The following is a 22,323-nucleotide window of genomic DNA, read 5'->3' on the forward strand; positions in this document are numbered from 1 at the left end:
TTGAAACCTTAGCCGTAAAGCTTAAAACCTCCTACCTCTTCCTTTTAAAAGTGATTTCATTGTTCCCTAACCAATTCTAACTGTATCTAGATATCTGGCCATTCCTTAACTATTTAACTGGAAGATAATGTCTACTTCACTGAACACTTCCCATACATCACTAACTGATGCAGCTGGATATAATCATAATTTGTACTTAGGAGTGTCAACTGTCCCTGGCGGTCCAGTGGTTAAGACTCCATGCTTTCAATGCAGGGGGCGCTGGTTCAATCCCTGGTCAGGGAACTAAGATCCTACATGCTGCGTGGCACGGCCAAAAAGTAACAAGAAAAAAGTGTCAACTGTATTTCAGAGTGTAAGTTATCTTTAAGTAACACAACTTGTCTCAAATATGCAGTCTCCCCAGCTCCCAAGACCCACGCTCTGCCATTCATTTAAAAATTTGTAAGTAAATACTCACTAGTAGGGAATGATGATTACTCCAGGATAGTGTCATCTCTCTGACCGCACAGGCACAGGGCACAGTAAAAAGCTCATCAACTGAGGTAAACTTTCAAGCAAAAGGAGTACCCTCCTATTCCAAATGCTTTGATTGAATGAACAAAGTCTAATTCAACACCACAGTTTCCTTCTATAGATGGCCTTACAAGGCCTTTCATCACATCCCTACTTTCCTTCAAGTATGTATGGCATAGTAAAGTAGAGAGGGCTATGTGTGAATCTTACATGAACCACTTAACCCCCTGGATCCTTACGTGTAAAGGTTATTACCTGACACCAGTCAGTGCACAAAGTCAAAGTTATGAAGCTGAAAAAAGTATCACGACCATTTTATCATAAGAATTAAAGAGAAAATTATTTAAAGGAGTTGGTTAACAGGATTTACCTAATCCAAAATAACTTCAAGACCAGAAAAATCCCAGTCTTCACCCTGACCTCAAAAATAAGAACAAAAGGCAAAAAAACGTACAACAGTAGCTCACAGTTTAATTTATGTATTTATTAGCTAATATTAATGCAGCAGAGAAGACAAAAGCTCACAAACACTCCACACATTTCACAAGACACATTGCAGGAAAAAAAAGTGACTAAGAAGGATCAATAGTATCCTAGGGTCTTGGTGGACGCATTCCTGGGGGAGGTGGACCTTGAAAAGAAAAAGCAAAATTCCATGAGATCATAAAATAATAGAAAAACATATAAATATTCAGGGGCCTGGATAGCACCACTGAGAATATGAATACCCACTAACCTCTTATTCCTGGTGGAGGGGGTCTCATTCCTGGAGGGGGCATGCCTATTGGCGTCCCTCGAGTAGGAGGAAGCCCAATTGGTGGGCCCATGGGTGGTCTCATACCAGGTGGAGGAGCCATAATTCCTAGAATGAAAAATGGCAGAAATAAAGGCCTCATAAATCAGCTAAGATGGGAGCATTAAACACAAGATAATATTTAAAGAAATAAGCCTGGTACTAAGTAGAGTTGAACAATTTCTCCTTGACCACTGCCATGCTGGCCATCCCAATTCAAGAGAGTCCATAGCCTTTCATTTAAAATCAGTTTCCAAAAGTGGAAAACATATTCCAAGTTCCTAGTTAGGTAGTTAGGCTGGGCCTTAATTCAGTATCTTCTTATTTTTCATCATCACTCCTCAAGATGATACAATTTTTTCACAGATCCACACCTATATCTAAGAATCAAATTCTTTTAGTTCTTGTCCATCAATTCCTTACCTGGAGGTGGAGTTGCTCGACCAACAGGTGTAGGTGCAGTCCCACGCCCTGGTGGATACTGAGTTGGGGCTCCAGCAATGCTCGCAGTAGCAGCAACTGCAGCAGCTGCGACAGTGCCTCTTCCCTGTGGGGTCATTACCTGAGAAGGAATGGTTAGAAAGACAGTAAAGGTAAGGCACTTCCTTGCATCATTCAAATACAGAAAATAAGCAGTTGATCACGGACTATTAAACAAAAAATTAAGGCAATTCTGCACTTCTCTTATTCTCATTTAAAAAAATCTTGGCACACTATCACATTCTCCTTTAAACTGAACATGCCCCCTTTTAACCTAATCAGCCCTTTTGCATTTTCTCAACTCCGGTTTATCCATCCATATTCCTCTTCACTCACCAACAGTGATGAGTTACTGTTATCATGGTGGCTTTAATCTACTGCCTTCCTAATGTACATCTGTACCTTTCTTCCCTCTACAGTATATGCTGCTTACATAGTATAGTACGTACGCTCAGCTTTTTCAGTCTCCTCAGCCTCAGGTTCTAGGCACTTTCTCCCAATAATATAAAAACTTGTGGTTCCTCACCTGTTGGGATGGCCCCCCAACCCCTCGGACAGGGCCCGCTAATCCAGCAGGAGCCTGGGGAATTGGAACACCAGCTGGAACACCTCTGCCGGCTGCCCTACCAACCCCAGGGCCTCCTGCAGCTCCAGCAAGTGGTACCCGAGCAATGCCAGTCTGAAACAAAAAAATTATAGCTTGAAATCAAATGATTTATGAAAGTTATCAATAATCTTATTCCTAAAAAGCTACCCCTTTCCCACCATTTTCCCATTATTACCTATCTCATATTAGTTCTGTATTCAAAATAGCATCACCGAAGGCATCCTACAGATTAAATTGTACATTTGTCAAACTGTGAGTCCATATATTTTCACAACCTTACCAAGAGGAAATAAATCACCAACTCCTACCCTTATCTAGGTTGCAGCCAGCAGGTAGACTAACCCATCAGAAAACCCTTAATCTCCCAGAATAGACAAGCAAGAACTTACATCAAGTGCCAGGCACGTGTTACCTGACAAAGGCACACTATACTGTGCCTCTGCTGTACCCTGATTTAGCAAATATTTCAAATAATGTGATGTCCTTCCACATTAATGTTCTGTCCTGTCCTACATCTTCCTTACATCTTTGGGGGGTGGTCCCTCCACAGTCATGGAAACCAAGTTCTCCCCACGCAGCAACACCAGACCCAAAACCCGCTTTTCTTCACGCTCTGGCTGCTTAGCATTCTTTGGCCTGTAAATCAGAAGAAAATTTTAGTATGATAAGTTATAGGTCACTCACTAACATTTTTATAGATAAGTATCAATGAAGACAATAATTAATGCTCAGATTCTCATGCTCAGTTAATGAGTTATGACAAACAAAACTAGACTCAACTGATATATAAGGGTGAATGGCTCTTTTCCTATCATACTTCAATCTTCCAGAATGTTCCCTCAGTGTTATACTACAGCAAAACTAATTTCTTCTTTGTGAAACACAGATGCAAGTAACGCAGCTAGGACTGTTTTTTTAATAGTACTGATTGCAAAACTTGGAATTTTACTTTTTTCTTTCAGTTTTACTGAAATATAATTGACATACAGCACTGTGTAAGTTTAAGGTGTACAGCATAATGACTTACATACATCATGAAATGATTACCACAATACGTTTAGTGGACATCCAACACGTCTTATAGATAAAAAAGAAAAAATGTTTTTCCTTGTGATGAAAACTCTTAGGATTTACTCTCATAACCACTTTCATATATAACATACAACAGTGTTAATCATACTCATCATGTTGTACATTACATCCCTTGTACCTAATTATCTTAAAACTGGAAGTTTGTACCTTTTGACCACTTTCATCCAACTCACCCTCCCCCATCCCCTACTCTGGTAGCCACAAATCTGATCTCTTTTTCTATGAGTTTGTTCTTGAAGTATAATTGACCTACAACACTATGTTAGTTTCTGATGCACAACACAGTAATTCAATATTTCTATACATTATAAAATGATCGCCACTGGCTAAGACTTTAAAGACAGGCAAAACTGAAACCTCAAGTTTTCATGTTAAGATGGGATTTAAATCATTTTTTAACTAAATACGTAAATACTGACGACAGACAACTGAAATAAAGGATGGGAACAGCAAGAGGCAATGACGCCATACCAAAAAGTTTTTAATAACAGACACCTGTTTATTCCTGGACTTACCACATACTATATAACCATGGGAAATTTTTTTGAAAACTTTCTTCTAATCTCTGTGATTCTAATTTCTTCATCTGTCAGCAGCAAAAATCATACATGCATGAGGCTTATACCACATACTACAGGTAATGCATTATTTAGGAGAGATTATTCCTGTAACTTACTGAAGAGTGAAACAGAAATTAAGAATATACCTAAAGCATTCATCAAATGTCTGTAGTATTCATCAACACTGTATTTTTAAAAATTCTTTTCAGTAAAAAGGCAGATTATTTAAACAAAAAATTAACATTGAAGCATTCACCATCCTAGAATTTCTGAAATAATCCAACTTTGTATGCAGGAAGACGACTAAGAATGAATAAAAAGGGAAGGACAGGAATATGTTACTAATTCTATTCAGATTTGAGAAGAACAGACTTATAGCAGTCAGGCAAAGGTCATCATCACTTTTCTCTTCATATCTGAAATCCCTAAATGAAGTGGTCAAATTAAATTTTTGGACAGTATATCGTTAACTGTGGAAACAGAAGAAATAAAGCCAATGGTCAAGGGTGATGCCTTGTAAATTCTGCCAAGAGCCTGAAACAAAGCCATCTTGAACATCTGGAGATATTACAAGCACTGACCCAAATACTCTGAATGAAAAGTCAACTGAATGGAAGTAGAATGTCCCTGGGATCTAGCAAGTGGCATGCTCTTATAGTTAAAGGAAGCTCCCCAATCACAGGTGCAAAGAGGGTGACCTCCTATGGTAAGGCACAAACATACAGACATTATTTCTGAAGAAACAGCATGGGCAAACCACAAAGATAAATAAGCAAGGGGATTAGGGATTGAGACCAAATCAACACTGACCATGAGGATTCAGACAAAACAAGGGGCATGCAAAGAGGCTGGCCAAACAATTGCTAGACACAGCCTGAATTATTCTATTCACATCTCAACTCCTCAACCATGAAGAGTAATTGTTATTCTTAAGATTCCCTCAATCTTGTTGAGGGAATGTTGCAGATTAATGTTACTGATCATTTCTCAATTTTCTAAATAAATATAACTTGTTATTTTGATCATACCATACAGTCTTATTCCCAGTTTAGTTCATAATTGTATTTCCAAAATTAAAACAGTAGTATGGATACAGCTGACTCTTAATACTGGGAGATTCATCCAATTCAGAGATGAGGCCAGGATATTAGACAAGAGACCAGTCCTGCCTTTACCCTACCTCCTTCAGTTACCCTCCCTACTGTTCAGCTTCTCCCTCAGTATCCCACTGCCCAAACCCAAATGGCCTTACTTGATCTTCCTGAACTCATCACAATCACAGAGGATCAAGTTCATATGTTTGTCAAAGGCCTTAAAGGTGCCAATGAAGATCCGGCCATCTTGCAAGATACATCTCATCCTATAGTCAATGTGCTGCAGCATCTTGCTGCTCTTTCCCACAGTCTGGAAGGAGTAAGAGAAGAGTTAGTCATCAGCTTGTCTGCAGCTACTTTCTAACCCTTTCCTGTTTCTTCCCCACTCCTATACCAATCCAAACCTGGCTTTCTTAACAAAAATATCATGCCTCCATTTCTTTTCTCCATACCTTTAAGATACTAGACCAAATTTGGACCCAGGACCATTTATACTCCCCTATGGAACGCTCTGCTTCTCCGAATCCCTCCCTATGCAGTCTTCCAGTACCCTAAATATATTTCCTCCCCAAGAGACTCCCAAACCCAGCTCTCCCTTCTAGTATTCCATCATTTTAATCCCTGTCCTTTCCCCAATTCTAATCCCAAGCTCCACCCTCATACAGAATACTTTACGCTGTTAGCTATTTCTTTTCCTCTAGACACCTAGCCAAATGGTGGGAAACTCCTATCTCCATCAAATCTTTGCAACTCCCATCGACCCACTGCAAATACGATGTATCATTTTTCAGTTCCCTTTTAAAGATCTCTGTCCTGGTTCCACCACACCCCACATCCCATATAATTCAGAACTTTGATCAGTGTTCCTCAAACTCTTTTTCTTTCATTTTTGTCCCACTAAGGCACCCTTTTAAAAGATGTTCATCCTAATTGCCCACTCCAATGAAACTTTAATATGCAGAAATACTGTATCTATTTACATACTGTGGCCCTTTTGAAGACCACAAACCACTGTCAAATCTAACATTCTTCCCATTCCTCAAAAACTAATTTTCAGTCCCTTTGGATATCTTTCCAGTTAAGAATATATGTTCTTGATTAGCTAAACTTAAACAGAAACACAAAATGGATTAGGATGCTGTATTTCTCTCTACAGACAGCCTTCCTTTGTACCAATCAAGCCTCAAAGCCCCAAACCCCCAAACCCCTCCATTTTTCTTTCCCTGTTGATTCTGCCAAGGCCTTTCCCCTGGCTGTGGTTTTGCTGGACCCTCCATTTTTAAAGTAGTCTTGTTATCTATTGAAATCTGACCTCAGAGTCCCCCATCTGCAGGACGGTCCCTTACCACTGTAATTATGACCAAAAACTCTCTTTTGTATTTCCTCACAATGCAAGATTCCTCTTAAGATGTTTCCCAAACCATTATACCACTGTAACAGGACAACAGACATAGGTCTTCACCAGTTGTTATTCCATGAATGAAGCGTCATCTCTATAGATTAATTCCATATTAAGAACCCCCAAACACCCCACACTCTGGAAATTATATTGGGCATTTACATTAGCTTCTCACCCCTCTGCCCTAATATACATCTTACCATGATTGCTGCTCCACCAAATCCAATGTCCACAGGCAAGTTTCAGGATCCTTAAGACCTAAGGGAAGGCTACAGATAAAGGTATGATGCACGTTCTCCTACAAACAATGCAAGCTGGGGCGGAAGCTTCGAATAGTAGATGGAGCCTGCAGAGGAAAGCATGATCTAGCTGCACTGCAATCTACCATGTTTTAAAACAGGTAGACAATTTTGCATGAAAAGCACTATAAAAGACATTCAAAAACATCCCCTCATACTCTCATACCCACCAAGTAAACACCAAATTTCACTATTCCATCACCTTAACTTCCACACTGTACACACCCAGAGTTAACAGGTGGTTAAATTTAATTTTACATAGAAATTTTTAAACGTTTCAAAAATAAGCTTCATTTTCCATTCCCAAAATGTATTATTTTCTCTTTCCGTCCTTATTTAAGGTAGTGTTTCATTCTCTGGTCACAAATTAACACCAAGTCATCTCAACTTCAACATTTTGGTATCTTTAAGTTTCTCCATCTGAGTTAGTCCAAACTTTTGCTCCTTGGCTGAACTACCTAAATGTTTTCTACCTCAGTGTTCCCTTTCCCCAAGCCAAAGTCCCTTCAAAATAAGCTAGGAAATCTCCCTTCACCAAGAAGCTAATATATTATCATATACCTGCTTAAGATGTCCTTTGTTAAAAGGGGACATAAAACTACTAAATGTTTACACGGATATACGGTCAACTTTCTTAGTAATCAAAGAAACAGGCATTAGAACAATACTCTCATTTCCCCCCAATATACTTAAGAAAATGCTTTGAATAAGTATGAGAACCAAACCTAGCCAAAACTGGTAAAGGGTCTCAAACTGCTAATTATACTCATTTAAAAGGAAACACACAAATTGTTGTCTCCACTATGTCTCTATATTCAATAGAGAAAATTTCCAAACAGTAAACTGCTGAAGTACATTTAAAATCTATTTTAGGATGTGAAAATGAAATCATTTAAATAGTGGTTATGAACTATGGCAACATCAAAACAATAAAGTAAAAGAATGGTGAGGATACCATTATACATGTGGAAATATAACACTAGATTAGAAGAGATCATAATGATATAAAATAAATAATTCAGTAAGGATGGTAAAATGCAGAGGGGATGTTTCGCTATAATTACCAAAATCTGATGGCAGTTCAATACATTTTTATGAGAACTTGGGGGATATCAGGTTTTCTAATAAAATAAACTGATCATTACTCAGAATATCTCCCAAGCTTTGTTCTCCACATGTAAACCACCATGCATCCTTTGTGCAGCTTTTCCTGAAAGTCAATCCTCCCCCCAATAAATGTAGTTTCTAATCCAAATTCACATGAGAAGTTTAAGGCCTATAATTCAGATGTTCTGAATTCTGACAGGATTCTCTATAAAGCAGACGATAAATTCAGGAATACTTCGTATGTCTGAATTACTAGCAACTTCCACTTTTATGATAGCATATCTAAGATTTAAGATCTTCATCAACCTATGGAGACAGGAAGTAAATCAAGTGGTTATCTGAACTAGGGGTGGAAATGGGGAATGAATTAAATGGGCACGAGGGGATCTTACTTGGGTAATGGAAAATACTAAGAGTATATGTGGCAGTGACTGCAAAATTCTGTAAATTTACTAAAAAGCACTTGTTTATAACTGGATAAATTCTATGGTATAGGAACTATACACCAAGAAAGCTGTTTTTAAAAAGTAAACTGTCTGGACTTTCAAATAATGGTCAAAGTTCATAGTAAGATTACTTTTTACACTGCCATTGGTGCCCTCAAAGAAAAATAACACAGCTAAACGTTCAACAAGACACTACTACTGGAGCTCACTCCCTTACCAACAATGGAGACATGCAACCAGACAATGAGCCACAAGACAGTGATTATTAGGGGAAAAAAAAGATGTAGCTGGATGTAGCTTTTGAAAACTTCATTTAAAGGAAAGAAATGTAATCACAAAAAGGTTTCAGATATAAAGATTAATATAATGGAAACTAGTATCAAATGTGCATTTAAGGTGGGAATTTGTAGTAACCTCTCCAGTAAAAGTTTAAAATTCAGAGACAGGGCTTTTACCTTCAAGTGCCAAACAGATTTTAGAGTTGAGATTTCCCAATCCGACCTGTTTCAAATGTTTTATCCCGCTTGGCCTTTCAGTAAACACATACGTCATCAGCCCTAGTTCATAGAGTTTAGCTATTAAGAGATCAACAAATGCAAACAAGATTTCCTGGTATACTGGATCAGAACAAAAAAGGAAGGCCAGTCAGGCATGTGTCTGTCCATCTAACCTGTTTGAGGTTCCAAACCCCTCCCATACCCACTATCTTGTTACCCAGTTATCAAGTATAAAAATGCATCTGGTGATTTGAGTCATGGACTAAAGAACTGGAGACCTCAGAACTGAGGATGTAATATGTATAAAATAATTTGCATAATAGGATATACATTTCACTCAGAATAGGGGTTGACTGACTAGGGAGGTTAGGAAAGGCTTCCCTTAATAAGAGGGACTTGAAATTTAGGAACACTTATCTCTCGTCCCTAAATTTAGCACACCATAATCATGAACCCTTGTAAGGGAAAGGAGATATATCACTTTGTAGAATGATCAAATATATCTCCACAGTAGAGGAGAACAAAATGCTTTATGAGGAAGAAGACAAGAGCAGCAATATCACACTGCATTAAGGAATTAGCAGTTACGGTAAATCTCCTGATGAAAGTGCACATAAGCAAATAAATGGCCCAGAAAGCCTGACCAAAAATATCCTGGGATTCCTCAGAGGAGGAAGTTCTCAAACTTTTGAAAAGTGTGGAGTTTGAAATGATTAAACTACGTAAATATGTAAAGCTTCCTTAAATCAAAGGATATGATGGTCAGACTTGGCCAAGCAACATGTAAGAAATGAGAAGTCACAGAATAATGGTAATGTATTAGTGTTCATTCTCTTGGTTAAATAACAGACCCTTCACAGAAAAAAAAAATGCAAAAAGTCTAACATGAGAAAACACAAATAAGTGGAAACTATTAATCCACAAAGCAATGCCATTTAAACCAGAGGAAAACAATGTTTCCCTTTTTGAAACTGTTTATTTATCAAAGGGAAAAAAAAAAGACAACAAAGGTGGTACTGAGAAATTATCACTCTAGTAAGTATTCTTGATGGCAAATCAACACTGCTTATGATGCTGTTAGAAAGCAACATAACAAAACATTTAAGAATCATACTAGTATTTATACCCTAAGCCCAAAATTGGATCCTTACCCTAATAAATTAAAAATACCAAATATATCTTAAAAATATAGCACTAATATTCATAACAGCATAGCAAACTAGGGGAAAAAAACACAGGTACAAATGAAAAGTAAATCATGAATGGACCATCATTTATTCATTACAAATGATAACTGTGAGGACTATGTAATAACATGAAGGAACATTAATGATATACATTTAAGTGGAATAGTTTAAAAGCATGATTACAATTAACTACATTTTCAAAAGAAAAGCAAAAGGGCAAAATGAAAGAAAATTCAACCTCATGCTGCTGCGGTTGAAACATGGGTATTTAAAGTCTGTGGTTTACTTTCCCATTTTTCTTGGCTATCACTCACATGATTTAGATTTTTATAATGAAAAAGAAAACATATCAATTGTTAAAATGCCTTTACCCATTTACATGTATAGTAGACTTTAGCACTAGTCTTAGACCTGACCCTTATCCCAGAAATTCATCTGGTTCTCTACCGTGGAATATTTACTTCATATACTCTCCTTCTACAACCCCTTTCCCTTCACCACACTGTATATTATCACCACTTCCCTACTGGCCCCATCTTAGTGTTTTCATCTTTGAAAGTGGTTCTCTAAGAGAGAGATTAGCCAACTTTTTCTTTTAAAGGGAAAGATAATAAATATTGTAGGCTTTGCCTGCCATTCAATGTGTCACAAATACTCCCATCTGCCACTGTACTGCCAATAACAGCCACAGGCCATACGTAAATAAATAGACATGGCTGTGTGTCAATAAATTCACAAAAACAGGCAATAAATGGGCCAGATACTTTACCAACTCCTGCTCTATAACAATCCTAGTACCTAGTACTGTTTAGATGAAACGAGCACTTGAAACTCAGAAAACTGGATGGTCCTACTTACAGATAATGTATAATTTAAATAATACTTTACTCAGGAACTTACAAGAGTATGTAAACTGCACTGAGAAGCCAAAAATTTCTTGGTTAAAAATAGTCAATTATGCACACTTACTTATTTAAAAACGCCCTTACTCTGGGGAACAGCTGAGGACAATGATCAGATTCTACCCGCCCCCCGAAATCAATTCCACTGTCTTGCAATCAAATCCAATCAATTACTGCCGAATGCTGGGTAAAGGATTCAGCTGGGGAGGATTTTCCCTTTGCTTTAAAATTTGAAATGATGGCCATAAACAGGCCTAATTAATTTGAGTTGAGGGGTTATATTTCAAAATAGAAATAAAGAAAATCTAGAAGAAAACTCATCTATAAACCCCTTTCCTCTAGTAGTTTCTAAAAAGTATATATTAAACCCTTTGGATTGAGATCTTAATTTTTTAAAAGTCGGAAAGGAAAAATAAAGTATTAAATCAAAATTAATAGCGTTTTCCTAAAAATCTAAGCAACCAACACAAGACACACTGTAAATAAACCTACGTAACATTGAAAAATCATAGATTAATAGCTTCATTACATTGTCAGCTGATTCAAACACATTGGTAAAAAAAGGTAAGAAAAAGATAAAACAAAAAAATTAGTAAATAAGCATGGGAAATACTTAGCTTCTCATTTGCTAATGGATGTGATATGTATTTATAATTCAATAGAAACAAATTATATATAATTAACATAAACAATGAAGATGAAAGTGTAACTGGCACTATATTTTTTCATGACAACAGACTAATGTAATAATTCATAATACAATTCAGAAAATGTACCTTAATTTCAAATTCCTTGACTCAATTTATTTTTACATCTGCATATCCAAGGAAATGATCCTATCTAAAGTTTTATGCAAAGCAATTCACTGAAGCTTTATTTCAAACTACCAGCAGAAAAAAAATGAAGTCTCTCACAAAAAGAAATTATAAAACATATTAGCAGGATATTCAGCAGCTATTTATAATGAAATATTTTTCATACGTTACGGTGAAAATCAGTACAAGTTAAATATGAATAAAAAAACTACCTAGGGCTTCCCTGGTGGCGCAGTGGTTGAGAGTCCACCTGCCGATGCAGGGGACATGGGTTCGTGCCCCGGTCCGGGAAGATCCCACACGCCACAGAGCAGCTAGGCCCATGAGCCATGGCCGCTGAGAGGCCCATGTACCACAAAAAAAAAAAAAAAAAAAAAAAGAACTACCTAAAAAAGCAAGGACTATACAATGTCTGAAAAGTAATACATGACAAGCATCAGGGTAAAAGCATTAAGACCCTGCTTTTACTTTTTTAAACTTTCTGCTATGTGTTTATTTGTATGAAGCCTTTAAGAAAAAAAACTTCTTTGGACATAACCCAAATAATTAAATGACCTCCAAACACCCTACCCTTTAATTAGTTCTTTATTCTTGATCATGACTGCATCAGCTCTAACCTGTTTTATTTTGTTTTCTCTCTTGGAATCAGGTACCTGGGTGTTCCAATACTTCTTTAACCACCTCTTGGTGTCTCAGCTAAGAATGCCTGTCTCAGTTCCGCCTGGAAATCCACCACAGGTACTTGCTGCTGCTGCTGAGATCGCCTTGGATACAGGTGACACCTATGACAAGAACACAATACACATAAATGAGAAGACATTTTCCTATATAGATAACAATGTGAAAGAAAACACAGAGACTCTTACATTTAAGGAGATCCTCATTTAGGGTCAGAGCATGCCATTACCTTATGAAGAAAGTATAAAACTGGAGACTCCACACAGAGTTACTGGGACTGAGGGATACTTACCCTCTTGGGGGATACTAGCAAGGAACTTAAAAAAAAAAAAAAAAAAAAGCTCTTTTTGTTTAAAATGCCCTGTGAAAAGTACCATCAGTATAATATCCATTACTTACTTTCCAATCTGGAAACAATTCTTTAACCCCCAAGGAGGGAGGTGGGCATTTGTTAAGGCATTTCCAGTGAGACATTAAGGCTGTCATTCATGCTGACAAGTCATTACCTGAAACAAAGAACTTCCAGGGCCCAGGCTATTTAAGCTCTTAAACTATGTAAACAACCATCTGTTAGTCATCAGAGAATTCTGGAAAAAAACGCTCAATATATTCCTACCTATCAGTCATCTGGCTGTGAATCTGATCCTGAGGATAAGAGATGCAGGAGGTTACACAGTTGCTGGCTAATAATACAAGCACGGAAAAAAAAAAAAAAATCACCAGCCAATTCTGCCCTTGTTGATAAGTATATATATATGAAAATATTCAACAGCAGATGGATTTGAAAATGGGACTGTGATAAAAGGTTTTCCGCTATTTTCTGTAGTTTTTAAATAACATTTTTAACATTCTGTTATATAATAAAGAATTAGGCTGGAGGTAACCTCTAATCCTTTGAATTTAACAAGTGATAGCAGTATCTTTGTTATTCATGGTGGGCCTCTGGGATCACACCAAAGTTAATGCTAACTAGATGACTCAGGATTAAAGCTGGGCTTAGAGAATATCAATACTGCTTACCTGTTCCTATAATCCACTCACAAAGTGGATAAAGGTGGCTGGGGAAATTACACTATTTTCCTAACTCAAAACTCCCCTCAGCTTCTTCCCGTAGTGCAGCACCCTCTAGTATTTTTACATAATATACATAACAGACATCAGGAAAATGAAGTTATTTCTTCTTCAAAAGCAACAAAATATTTCCATAGATATTGACAAACTAATGACACCTAAAGCAGTCTTTTACAAGATTAGGATATGATAATCTGTTATACTGGTCCACATTGATGCTGCACTGGATAAAGGCTCTAATAAAATATAACAAATATGATAGAACCTTCACCCACTAACAAAGATCCTCCCCCAAGAAATCCCCTCCACCCATACCTCCACCAATCTCTAAACTACCTCAAGATATTTCTAGAGACTCTGGGGAGGAAAAAATGGCACTTTTAAAAACTCTGAAGTTACAAGAGACTGAAGGGGAAAAATTACATTACTATATAAAAGAAAATAGGCAAATGCCTATTATAAAGGACAAACTATAAACTATTCACTCTTAAATATTCCTTTTCAAAGTAATTTCCAAAACGAAAATGTAACAAAGGAAAGAATAATGAACTATGAAGAATAAGTAAAATAAACATGGGAAAATGGAGAAATCTTTCGCCTCACCAATAGTTTTAAACGTGCAAATATACTGAAGTTTTTCCACATACAAAATGAACAAATAACAAAAATAAGACGCAAAATGTTATCTACTTTTTACAACAATTTCTGTAAAAAGCTTTCCATTTGAAGTGAAATAAAATACAAATAAATATTAGTAACTACAGCTGACCCTTGAACATGGGTTTGAATTGCGTGGGTCTACTTATATGTTGAGTTTTTTTCCAATAAATATATTGGAAAAGTTTTTGGAGATTTGTGACAATTTGAAAAAACTTGCAGACAAACCACAGAGGATAAAAATATCAAAAAAAGAAAACGTTAGGTATGTCATGAATGCATAAAATATATGTAGGTATACATTTAACATAAAAATATGTGTTAATCAACTGTTTATGTTATCAGTAAGGCTTTTGGTCAACAGCAGGCGATTAGCAGTTAAATTCGGGGGAACTCAAAAGATATATGGGGATTTTTGCCTATGTGGGGGGTTGCGCCCCAACTCCCTTGTTATTCAAGGGACAACTGCAATATTAATTTTCAGATTGACTGCTCTTACCTTCATTGTAATAACTAAGAAAAGCAAGCAACCTAAATATCCATCAGTAAGCTAATGATAAACGTAACTATGTTATTACAACACCCATACTCTGCAATTTGTAAAATAAGGTAGATTTATATGCACTGACATGGAAAGATCCCCAAGGCACATTGTTACAGAATAAATCTCATGTATGTAAACAAACAAATCACAAAGATGCCTCCCCTCACCCCATGTGTGTACGCATGAATGCATAGGAAAAAGTTTGAAACAATAGAGATCGAAGTACCTGAGGATTATATCTGGAGAGAGAAGGGGAATGGAGTAGTGGTATACTGAAGGAGGCACTCACTTTTTATCTCAAAATTATGTGTTTTAAGAAGAAATTATATTCATATATTACTAATACTTATAATTTTGAAAAATAACAGCTTTAGGAAAGAAAAATGATGTTACCCACAGATACTGTCAAGATTTGTGGTAATGACAAAATGCACGTAACTGTAGACTCAATATATACCATGTCATTAGAAATGTTAATATATTTTTAATTGAAATGTCCCTTCTAGAAATACGTATGCATATCCTAAATAAATGAAGGGAAAAAATGTATACAAGTTTTTAACTGGGTAAATGTACTAATTAAAAATAAAATTCTAAATATTGCAGAGCAAGCATGAATACATAAATTAACATCTCTTCAAAGCACAGAACACTTTGCAAGCACAGAAAAAGTGACTTAGTAACAATATAAATACAGCAGAAATAATTTTAATATAAATATGTTGAAGGATGTAGAATTTTATCAAGATACCACTCACCCACACATATATGGAAAAAAGGGAAATACTTATTACTAAAATTTTAAAAAAAGTTGAGTTAAGTTAGGATGGCATGGTTAAGGATGATTTAACTGCTTTTTTGCTATATCGATATAACATGCACAAGCTTCTTTCATTAATTAAATTCATTTCAAGCCCCTGATCACAGGATACTTTGTTCCAATTTGAAAATGCCCTAAATTGGTTCTCAACGCTGACTGTACTCACTCCTGGTTGCTCAGTGAGGCTGTTCTTCTCCGTTTGACTTGGATTTCTACCTCTGGTACGTGCTGTTCTGTGGTCCGTCTCAGGTGTAAACGGTCCCTGAAGCAGAAAGAGGATTTGTTTTATCCACTTCATCAATTTTGGAAATAACCATTTCTTTAAAGGTTATAGGGACTTCCCTGGTGGTCCAGTGGTTAAGAATTTGCCTTCCAATGCAGGGGACATGGGTTCAATCCCTGGTCGGGGAACTAAGATCCCACATGCCACAGGGCAACTAAGCCCGTTCACCACATCTACTGAGCCCACGCCACAACTAGAGAGCCTGCGCACTGTGACAAAAGACGCCGCATGCCGCAATGAAGATCCCATGTGCTGCAACTAAGACCCAAGGCAGCCAAATAAATAAGTAAATAAAGATTATATTTAGAACTACATTTAGTATGATGGAGTTTTTAAACTCCATCTAATTAACCTAATTAAATCTAATTAAAACATGGTAGAGTGATGTATGTCAATTATATCTCAGTAAAACTGAAAAGAAAAAAAAGTAAAATTGAAATCTTAGAATATCTTTATCCACCAATAGTCAAAATCTATCCTAAAACCACTTTCTCCCTTTAGCATCCCTTTGACGTCAGAAAACTTGGGAGAAAAACTATCTAAAAATTAAGCAAAATTGTGTATTCCTACATATATTCACACATACAGATATAAAACTATACACTTACAGAGATACATTTATATACAGGCATACTACCCATACCTACATATCCCTGAAAAATAACGTTGATTCTAAAAATGGTTTGAAAAATATTTTACTATGATAGATCATTTTGTATAGTGGAATAAAGAATAAAATTTAAATTTCAAAATGTCTAAGCAACCTCTTGTGCAAATGCTTCTTAGGATTTGCAAAATAAGAAATTTTAAAACTGTATAAAAAAAAGAAACAGCCACTGACATTATAATCTTCAGAACAGCGCACAAAATGTCTGCTCAAAGGATCTGAACATGAAATCTACTTGGGTCAACCAGATTAGAAACTACAGGAACCACTCACGAAATTGAAATTCTAAAATGTCAAATCAGAAAGGAGAGAAAGGCATTTTACACAAGTCATGCAATGTAATATATCAAAGGCAGAATTCAAAGGACACATACCAAAAGATAATTCCCTAAACCTGTGCTTTTAGAATTCATGTTTAGATTATGCAAAGTAACCAAAATAGCTTACCAATAACCCCAAATTGTTTTCTTGCTTCAAAAACTTCAATGTTCTAATCAGGCAGTAGAAAAGACCATTTTTTAAGAAATCACATATCAGATTTTTAAATGGTAAAAGTACTGAATATACTTTGCTAATCTCCTTGACCTTTGATTAGGCAATATGACAACACCTAAAGTACCTAATAAGAAAGAAATCCATAAATAGGATTTCATCAAAAGTGAACATTTCAGAAAATTAGCACTTAAGGAAATAAAATGTTATATGTACATAATGTTAATTTTTTGCTCCAAAATCACTTTCATTAAAAAAATACTAATCTGAAAATGCACTGAAGAAAATGTGATGAGATCACACAATATTTTTCCTAACGGCCTAATATTCTATCAAATATTTAGGATGCCTTACACCTCTCCCCTCAAAAAAAACTCAATTATAAACTCAACGACTAGGACCTCAAGAATGAGAAATAAAAAAACACAAAGATAATGTGAGGTAATCCCAGTCTGTGATCTTCCAACAAACATAAGACGATCAGTGCCTCCAAAACAAACGCTATAGAATCATCAAGAATTCTGAGCCACCCAGCATTCAGGAACCAGAAAATAAACTTCTCTGCCAAACCTTTATTAGTGAAGGATGCGGCCTTAACCATCAACAACCCTTGCTCAACGTACCTTGCTTTAGAAAACAACACACAGTCCTTCGACTAAGTGTCCTTGCTCTAAACTTCAGAAAGCGTTCACACTCACTCCCCATTCTCAAAAAGCCGTGGTACTATACCAAATATTCACAAGGCAGGAGAGAGACCTTCAAACTTCACCTCTTTCCACAGGGTCCGCCATATGGAAGTCCTGAGCCCGAGGGCATGACTACAAAATGGCGGACCAGGAATGATGCACACTCATCTTGCAAAGGGCCAAATGATCAGAAGTTCATATTTGAAGCACTATCTTCCTACAAGCAGAAAAAAGTAGGTGCAAATCATATAAGTATCGCAAAATACCAGACTCCTGCTATTTTTCAAACTACTGGAAAATAATTCCAGAACAAAGCTTCCCAGGCTTCTGAATTTGTATTTTCCTTAATTACATTCTAACTCAGCACACAACCAGGCGTACTGTTTATGATGCACGAGGAAAAAAAGAAAAAAGGCAAGCACATCAAAATCCTGCAAAGAAAGTCCTTAAAAATATCCCCCCAAAAGTCAAAGTAGTGGAATACATAATACAGGAATAGTTACTTTGTTAATTATCCTTTCTCAGCAAATATTCACAGCAGCTCCAACTTCAAAAATGATGGAACGAAACCATTAATTTAAAAATTCGATTAAGGGCAAGAATTCACTAATCCCACATACACCCACATTCTACTTTTCTCTCTCCAGTTCTCCTTGAGCAAGCACAACTCAGCCCTCAGTTCCTAGGAGCTCTGGAGGAGCTGCGACCCCCTGATTTAAGGAAAGTATCTATAAAGATGACATCACCAATGGAATATCCAGCGATTAAGAAATACGACAGACACTTAAAAGAGATGCAGTTGTGGAATCATATAACCTGGAAAGTTGAAATCAGAGGTTATAGGAACGGGAATTGTCTAAAGGGATACTGAAGCCACCTGAATGTGGCGAACAATTAAGACTGTTCACAATACAACCTAGGGAGAATCTACAAAAATGGAAAAGCTCCTGCACCGGTGATGGAGGCTGTCTTAAGTAGCACAGTAAATCCCGGAATGCCCTCACCTCTCTTGGCCTCCAGGCCCTTAAGCGTAACAGAAAACCCGGGGCACAGTGCGGCTGCCCTGCCATTCCAGGCAGGCAAAGAATGTACAAATTGCCCCCTGTATAAATCTCTGATCTCCCCACCTTCCCCACTCCACTGCGGCACTGCAAGGAAATGGTGGAACGCCAGGCAGTGGCTGAGCAAACCTGTCTCCTTCCTCCCCTCCCCCTACCCCCACTGCAGCACAGTAGGGAAGAAAACAGGGATTGGGTACACAGGTGAAGGAGGTGGCTGGCCACCCCACACAGCAAAGACTGCGCAAACCCCTTCCCCCGAAGCATGCCCCACCGCAGGGGGTAAGTGGTGTCGTCGCTGCTGCGCCTGCGCACCCTAAACCCACACCTTCCCTACTGCGGCATTAGGACGCGGCAGCCGCCCACCCAGGCCCGCCTCCTCTACCTAGCACGTCGCTTTGCAGAGGGTGCGGCTGACACCCCTGCCAGGCAGAAGTGGCACAGCTGACCCTCCCACACTGCGGCACTGGGGGGAGGGGCAGCACCCCCCCCCCACACACACACACCCCTCGCGCCTGCGCAGACCCATACAGCTGCGGCAGCAGCCATCTTCGCGGAGCTGCACAATGGCAGTTACGCGACACCGATCCCCGCGCACTCCCGGGCTGGCCTTAGAAATTCTCATTCCAAACGCAGGGAAAACCTACGCGAACGAGAGACACCCCTACATGTCACATCCCAGAACCTGGCAGGTCCCCCGCAAGATGCACTAAACAGGCTGTGGACATCATATCCCTCATCTTACACCAAACCCACAAATGTGAGAAAAATAAAGGACTTAAGTATATAAGGACCGGACATTTCTGCAGCCACCCCTTCAGCTGAGGCGCAGGGTAGGAGTTTCGCCACAGTATTCAAATTCTAAGAGCACCACTAGTCGCAGAAAATTGAACGTTTTCTTTTCTTCAAACGAATGGCCTCCTCCAACTGCCCGCCCCCGCCCCTGCCCCTCCCCCTCAACCCCCTCTACCACTGCCCAGAGAGCGACTCCGCGAGACCCCCAGCCCTGTCACGGCCCCACCGCCACCCTGCGGCCCCCATCATCGCTGTCACCCCGCCGTCCCCACACCGTGGCAACACAGGCCACCCCGCCACACTCCTGCCGCCCCCTCCAATCACCCCCGCCACAGGCACCGCGGTCACCCCGCCGCGCCCTCCAATCATCCTCGCCACAGCCACTGCGGACACCCCGCCACCTCCTTCATATCAGTGCCACGGGAACCACCCCAACCACCCCCTCCCACTACTGCCACACACCAGTGTCTCCGCGGACACAGCACCTGCTGCCCCCTGGCCAGTACTGCAGCCCCACTGACCCCACCCTTTGTACCCTCCCCCACTTAACACACCACAGTGGCCACCGCGATGTACCCTCGCCACCCGCGGTCACGGCCTTGGACCTCAAGGACAAAGGGCCACCCTAGAGAGGGTCTGAGGGGACGCGACAGGATGGTGCAGACGCGCCAAGACCTGACAAGACGCGGACAGAATACCCCCGAGGAGGGCCAGCCCAGCCCCAAGCCTCCAGAAGGTGCCCTATCCGGCCTCCGGACAAAGAACTTGAGGGCCCAGATCCCCAGTAAATACTGAAATATTTCTAGTTCTGGAAGCCTGGGATATCATGCAAACAAAAATGTTTCCCATGCTGCCTCTGAGGGAAGACACCACACGGCTGACCTGGCCCGCTCCATCGCGCCGCTGGCCGCTCCTCAGAACACACCGTTAGGCATCTCCGGCAGCAGCTCCACTCTACGCGGCCTTTGCCGGGGCGGCACCAAGAAATACGCCGGCTTTGCCTGCGCGTGCGCGGCAACCCCCTCACCACCGGGCCTTGGGCACGCATGCGCGTCTGTTTGCCGCAGTAGCGGTGCCGCAGCCCTGCAGGTGCCCCGGCGCCCTACCTGACAGGAAGAACTGGGGGATGGTATCTTCCGGACCCCAGGTGATCAAAGCACGGGGGCCTTAGGGGTGGGGGGAATCCAGGAGCCACCACCAGCCTGCAGTTAATGGCTCTCAGAGTCGCACTAAATGTTACAGTGGTACTTCCACCCAGGGGAGTGGGAATTGAGTATTTATTTTTTGTGAACTTTATAAAGTCCGTACCTTTTTCAGATTTCCTTAGGTTTTTCCCCAGTGTCCTTTTCCTGTTGAAAGGTAACATAAATATTATGTTCAGTAGTCATGTTTCTTTAAAACTCCTCTTGGTTGTGACGGTTTAGATTTTTTTTGGTTTTGTTTTTTAACTTTCACCATGTTTATATTTTTACAGTGATCATTAATTACTTTCACAATTAAAAATTATTAAGGTAAAACAAAATTAAACTTCACTCTAAGATCTAATGTACTTGACTGTCAGTTTCCTGACTCTTCTTCACCCTTTTCTAGCCTGCTTTTTCTGAAACGTCTGACTACTCTACTAATTTCTTGACTTCTCTACAGTATTCAGAAGCTGCCTTTGGATGCCGGGGAAGGCATGATAGGATCCCTGACCTTACAGACGATCTAGAGACAGCAGCCATTTTGGCTCACTCATTTACTGAAAGCGGATATTTTAAATCAGTTTATAGGCCTGGTGAGCATATCCTGCAATTTGGTAATGAATATACAGAAAAGGAGACTACCCAGCAAGCTATAAGGACTGTGCAGCTAGAACCTGATGTCTCCCAACCATTCCTTTTTGTAAAAAAAAAAAAAAGTCGAGACATCCCAGTTCAAACACTCAAAGATATGAGCTTAAAGAACATAAAATCTGGACTAAAACTATTCTGTATACAACTGAAGCTGAAGTCTGCAAAAACCGATCTGAACTACATTACACCGTATTCAATAATTAACTCAAAATGGATCAAAGACTTAAATGTAAGAGTAAAATGTTAATCTCTTAGAGGAAACATAAATGTAAATTTGTGACCTCGACTTAAGCAATGCTTTCTTAGATATGACATCAAATTTACAAGCAACCACACAAAAAAAAGATAAATTGGACTTCATCCCAAGTACATTAAAGTTTTTGCTTCAAAGATCACTATTAAGAAAATGAAAAGACAACCAGCATAATAGTAAAATATTTGCAAATCATATACTAGCTGATAAAAGAAGACTTACAATTCAACACTAAAAAGACAAAACAAAATTTTAATGGGCAAAAGATTTGAATTGGATAATTCACCCAAAACTGGCAAACAAATGGCCAATCAGCACATGAAAAGATGCTCAGCATCATCAGTCTTTAGCGAAATGCAAATGAATAGCTCCTTGAGATACTACTTCACACTCACTAGGAGGGCTATAATCAAGAAGACAATAACACATGTTAAGGAGGATGTGGAGAAATTGGAACCTTCTAACACTGCTCATAGGAATGTAAAGTAGTGTAGTTCAGGAAAAGAGTTTGGGAGTACCTAAAAATTTAACCATAAAGTTACCCTATGACCCCCCACAGTTCTACTCCTAAGTATATAACCCAAAATAAATGCATACATCTGTGCAAAAACTTGTAAATGAATTTTCATAGCAACCATGCTATAACAGTCAAAAGTGGAAACAACCGAAATGTCTATCAACTGATGAATG

The 22,323-nt window shown here is 38.8% G+C and overlaps 2 protein-coding genes across 2 annotated transcripts; both read right to left on the reverse strand.

Moving 5' to 3' along the window:
• Window positions 1-979: 979 nt before the first annotated feature.
• Window positions 980-6,883, reverse strand: SNRPN (small nuclear ribonucleoprotein polypeptide N). The gene is made up of 7 exons (XM_033431408.2): window positions 6,742-6,883; window positions 5,301-5,452; window positions 2,921-3,032; window positions 2,316-2,468; window positions 1,733-1,871; window positions 1,253-1,378; window positions 980-1,147 (listed from the first exon to the last, which is right to left on the reverse strand). Exons 1-7 carry the CDS (start codon window positions 6,742-6,744, stop codon window positions 1,110-1,112), a joined length of 723 nt encoding a protein of 240 aa, XP_033287299.1. The 5' UTR covers window positions 6,745-6,883; the 3' UTR covers window positions 980-1,109.
• Window positions 6,884-10,142: 3,259 nt separating this feature from the next.
• On the reverse strand, window positions 10,143-20,586 carry SNURF (SNRPN upstream open reading frame). Its single transcript, XM_049706860.1, has 3 exons — window positions 20,428-20,586; window positions 15,731-15,826; window positions 10,143-12,576 (listed from the first exon to the last, which is right to left on the reverse strand). The coding sequence occupies exons 1-3, from the start codon at window positions 20,439-20,441 to the stop codon at window positions 12,468-12,470; spliced, it is 219 nt and encodes a 72-aa protein (XP_049562817.1). The 5' UTR covers window positions 20,442-20,586; the 3' UTR covers window positions 10,143-12,467.
• Between the last annotated feature and the right edge of the window lie 1,737 nt (window positions 20,587-22,323).

The sequence above is a fragment of the Orcinus orca genome, chromosome 2, assembly GCF_937001465.1.
Source record: "Orcinus orca chromosome 2, mOrcOrc1.1, whole genome shotgun sequence".
Taxonomy (NCBI): domain Eukaryota; kingdom Metazoa; phylum Chordata; class Mammalia; order Artiodactyla; family Delphinidae; genus Orcinus; species Orcinus orca.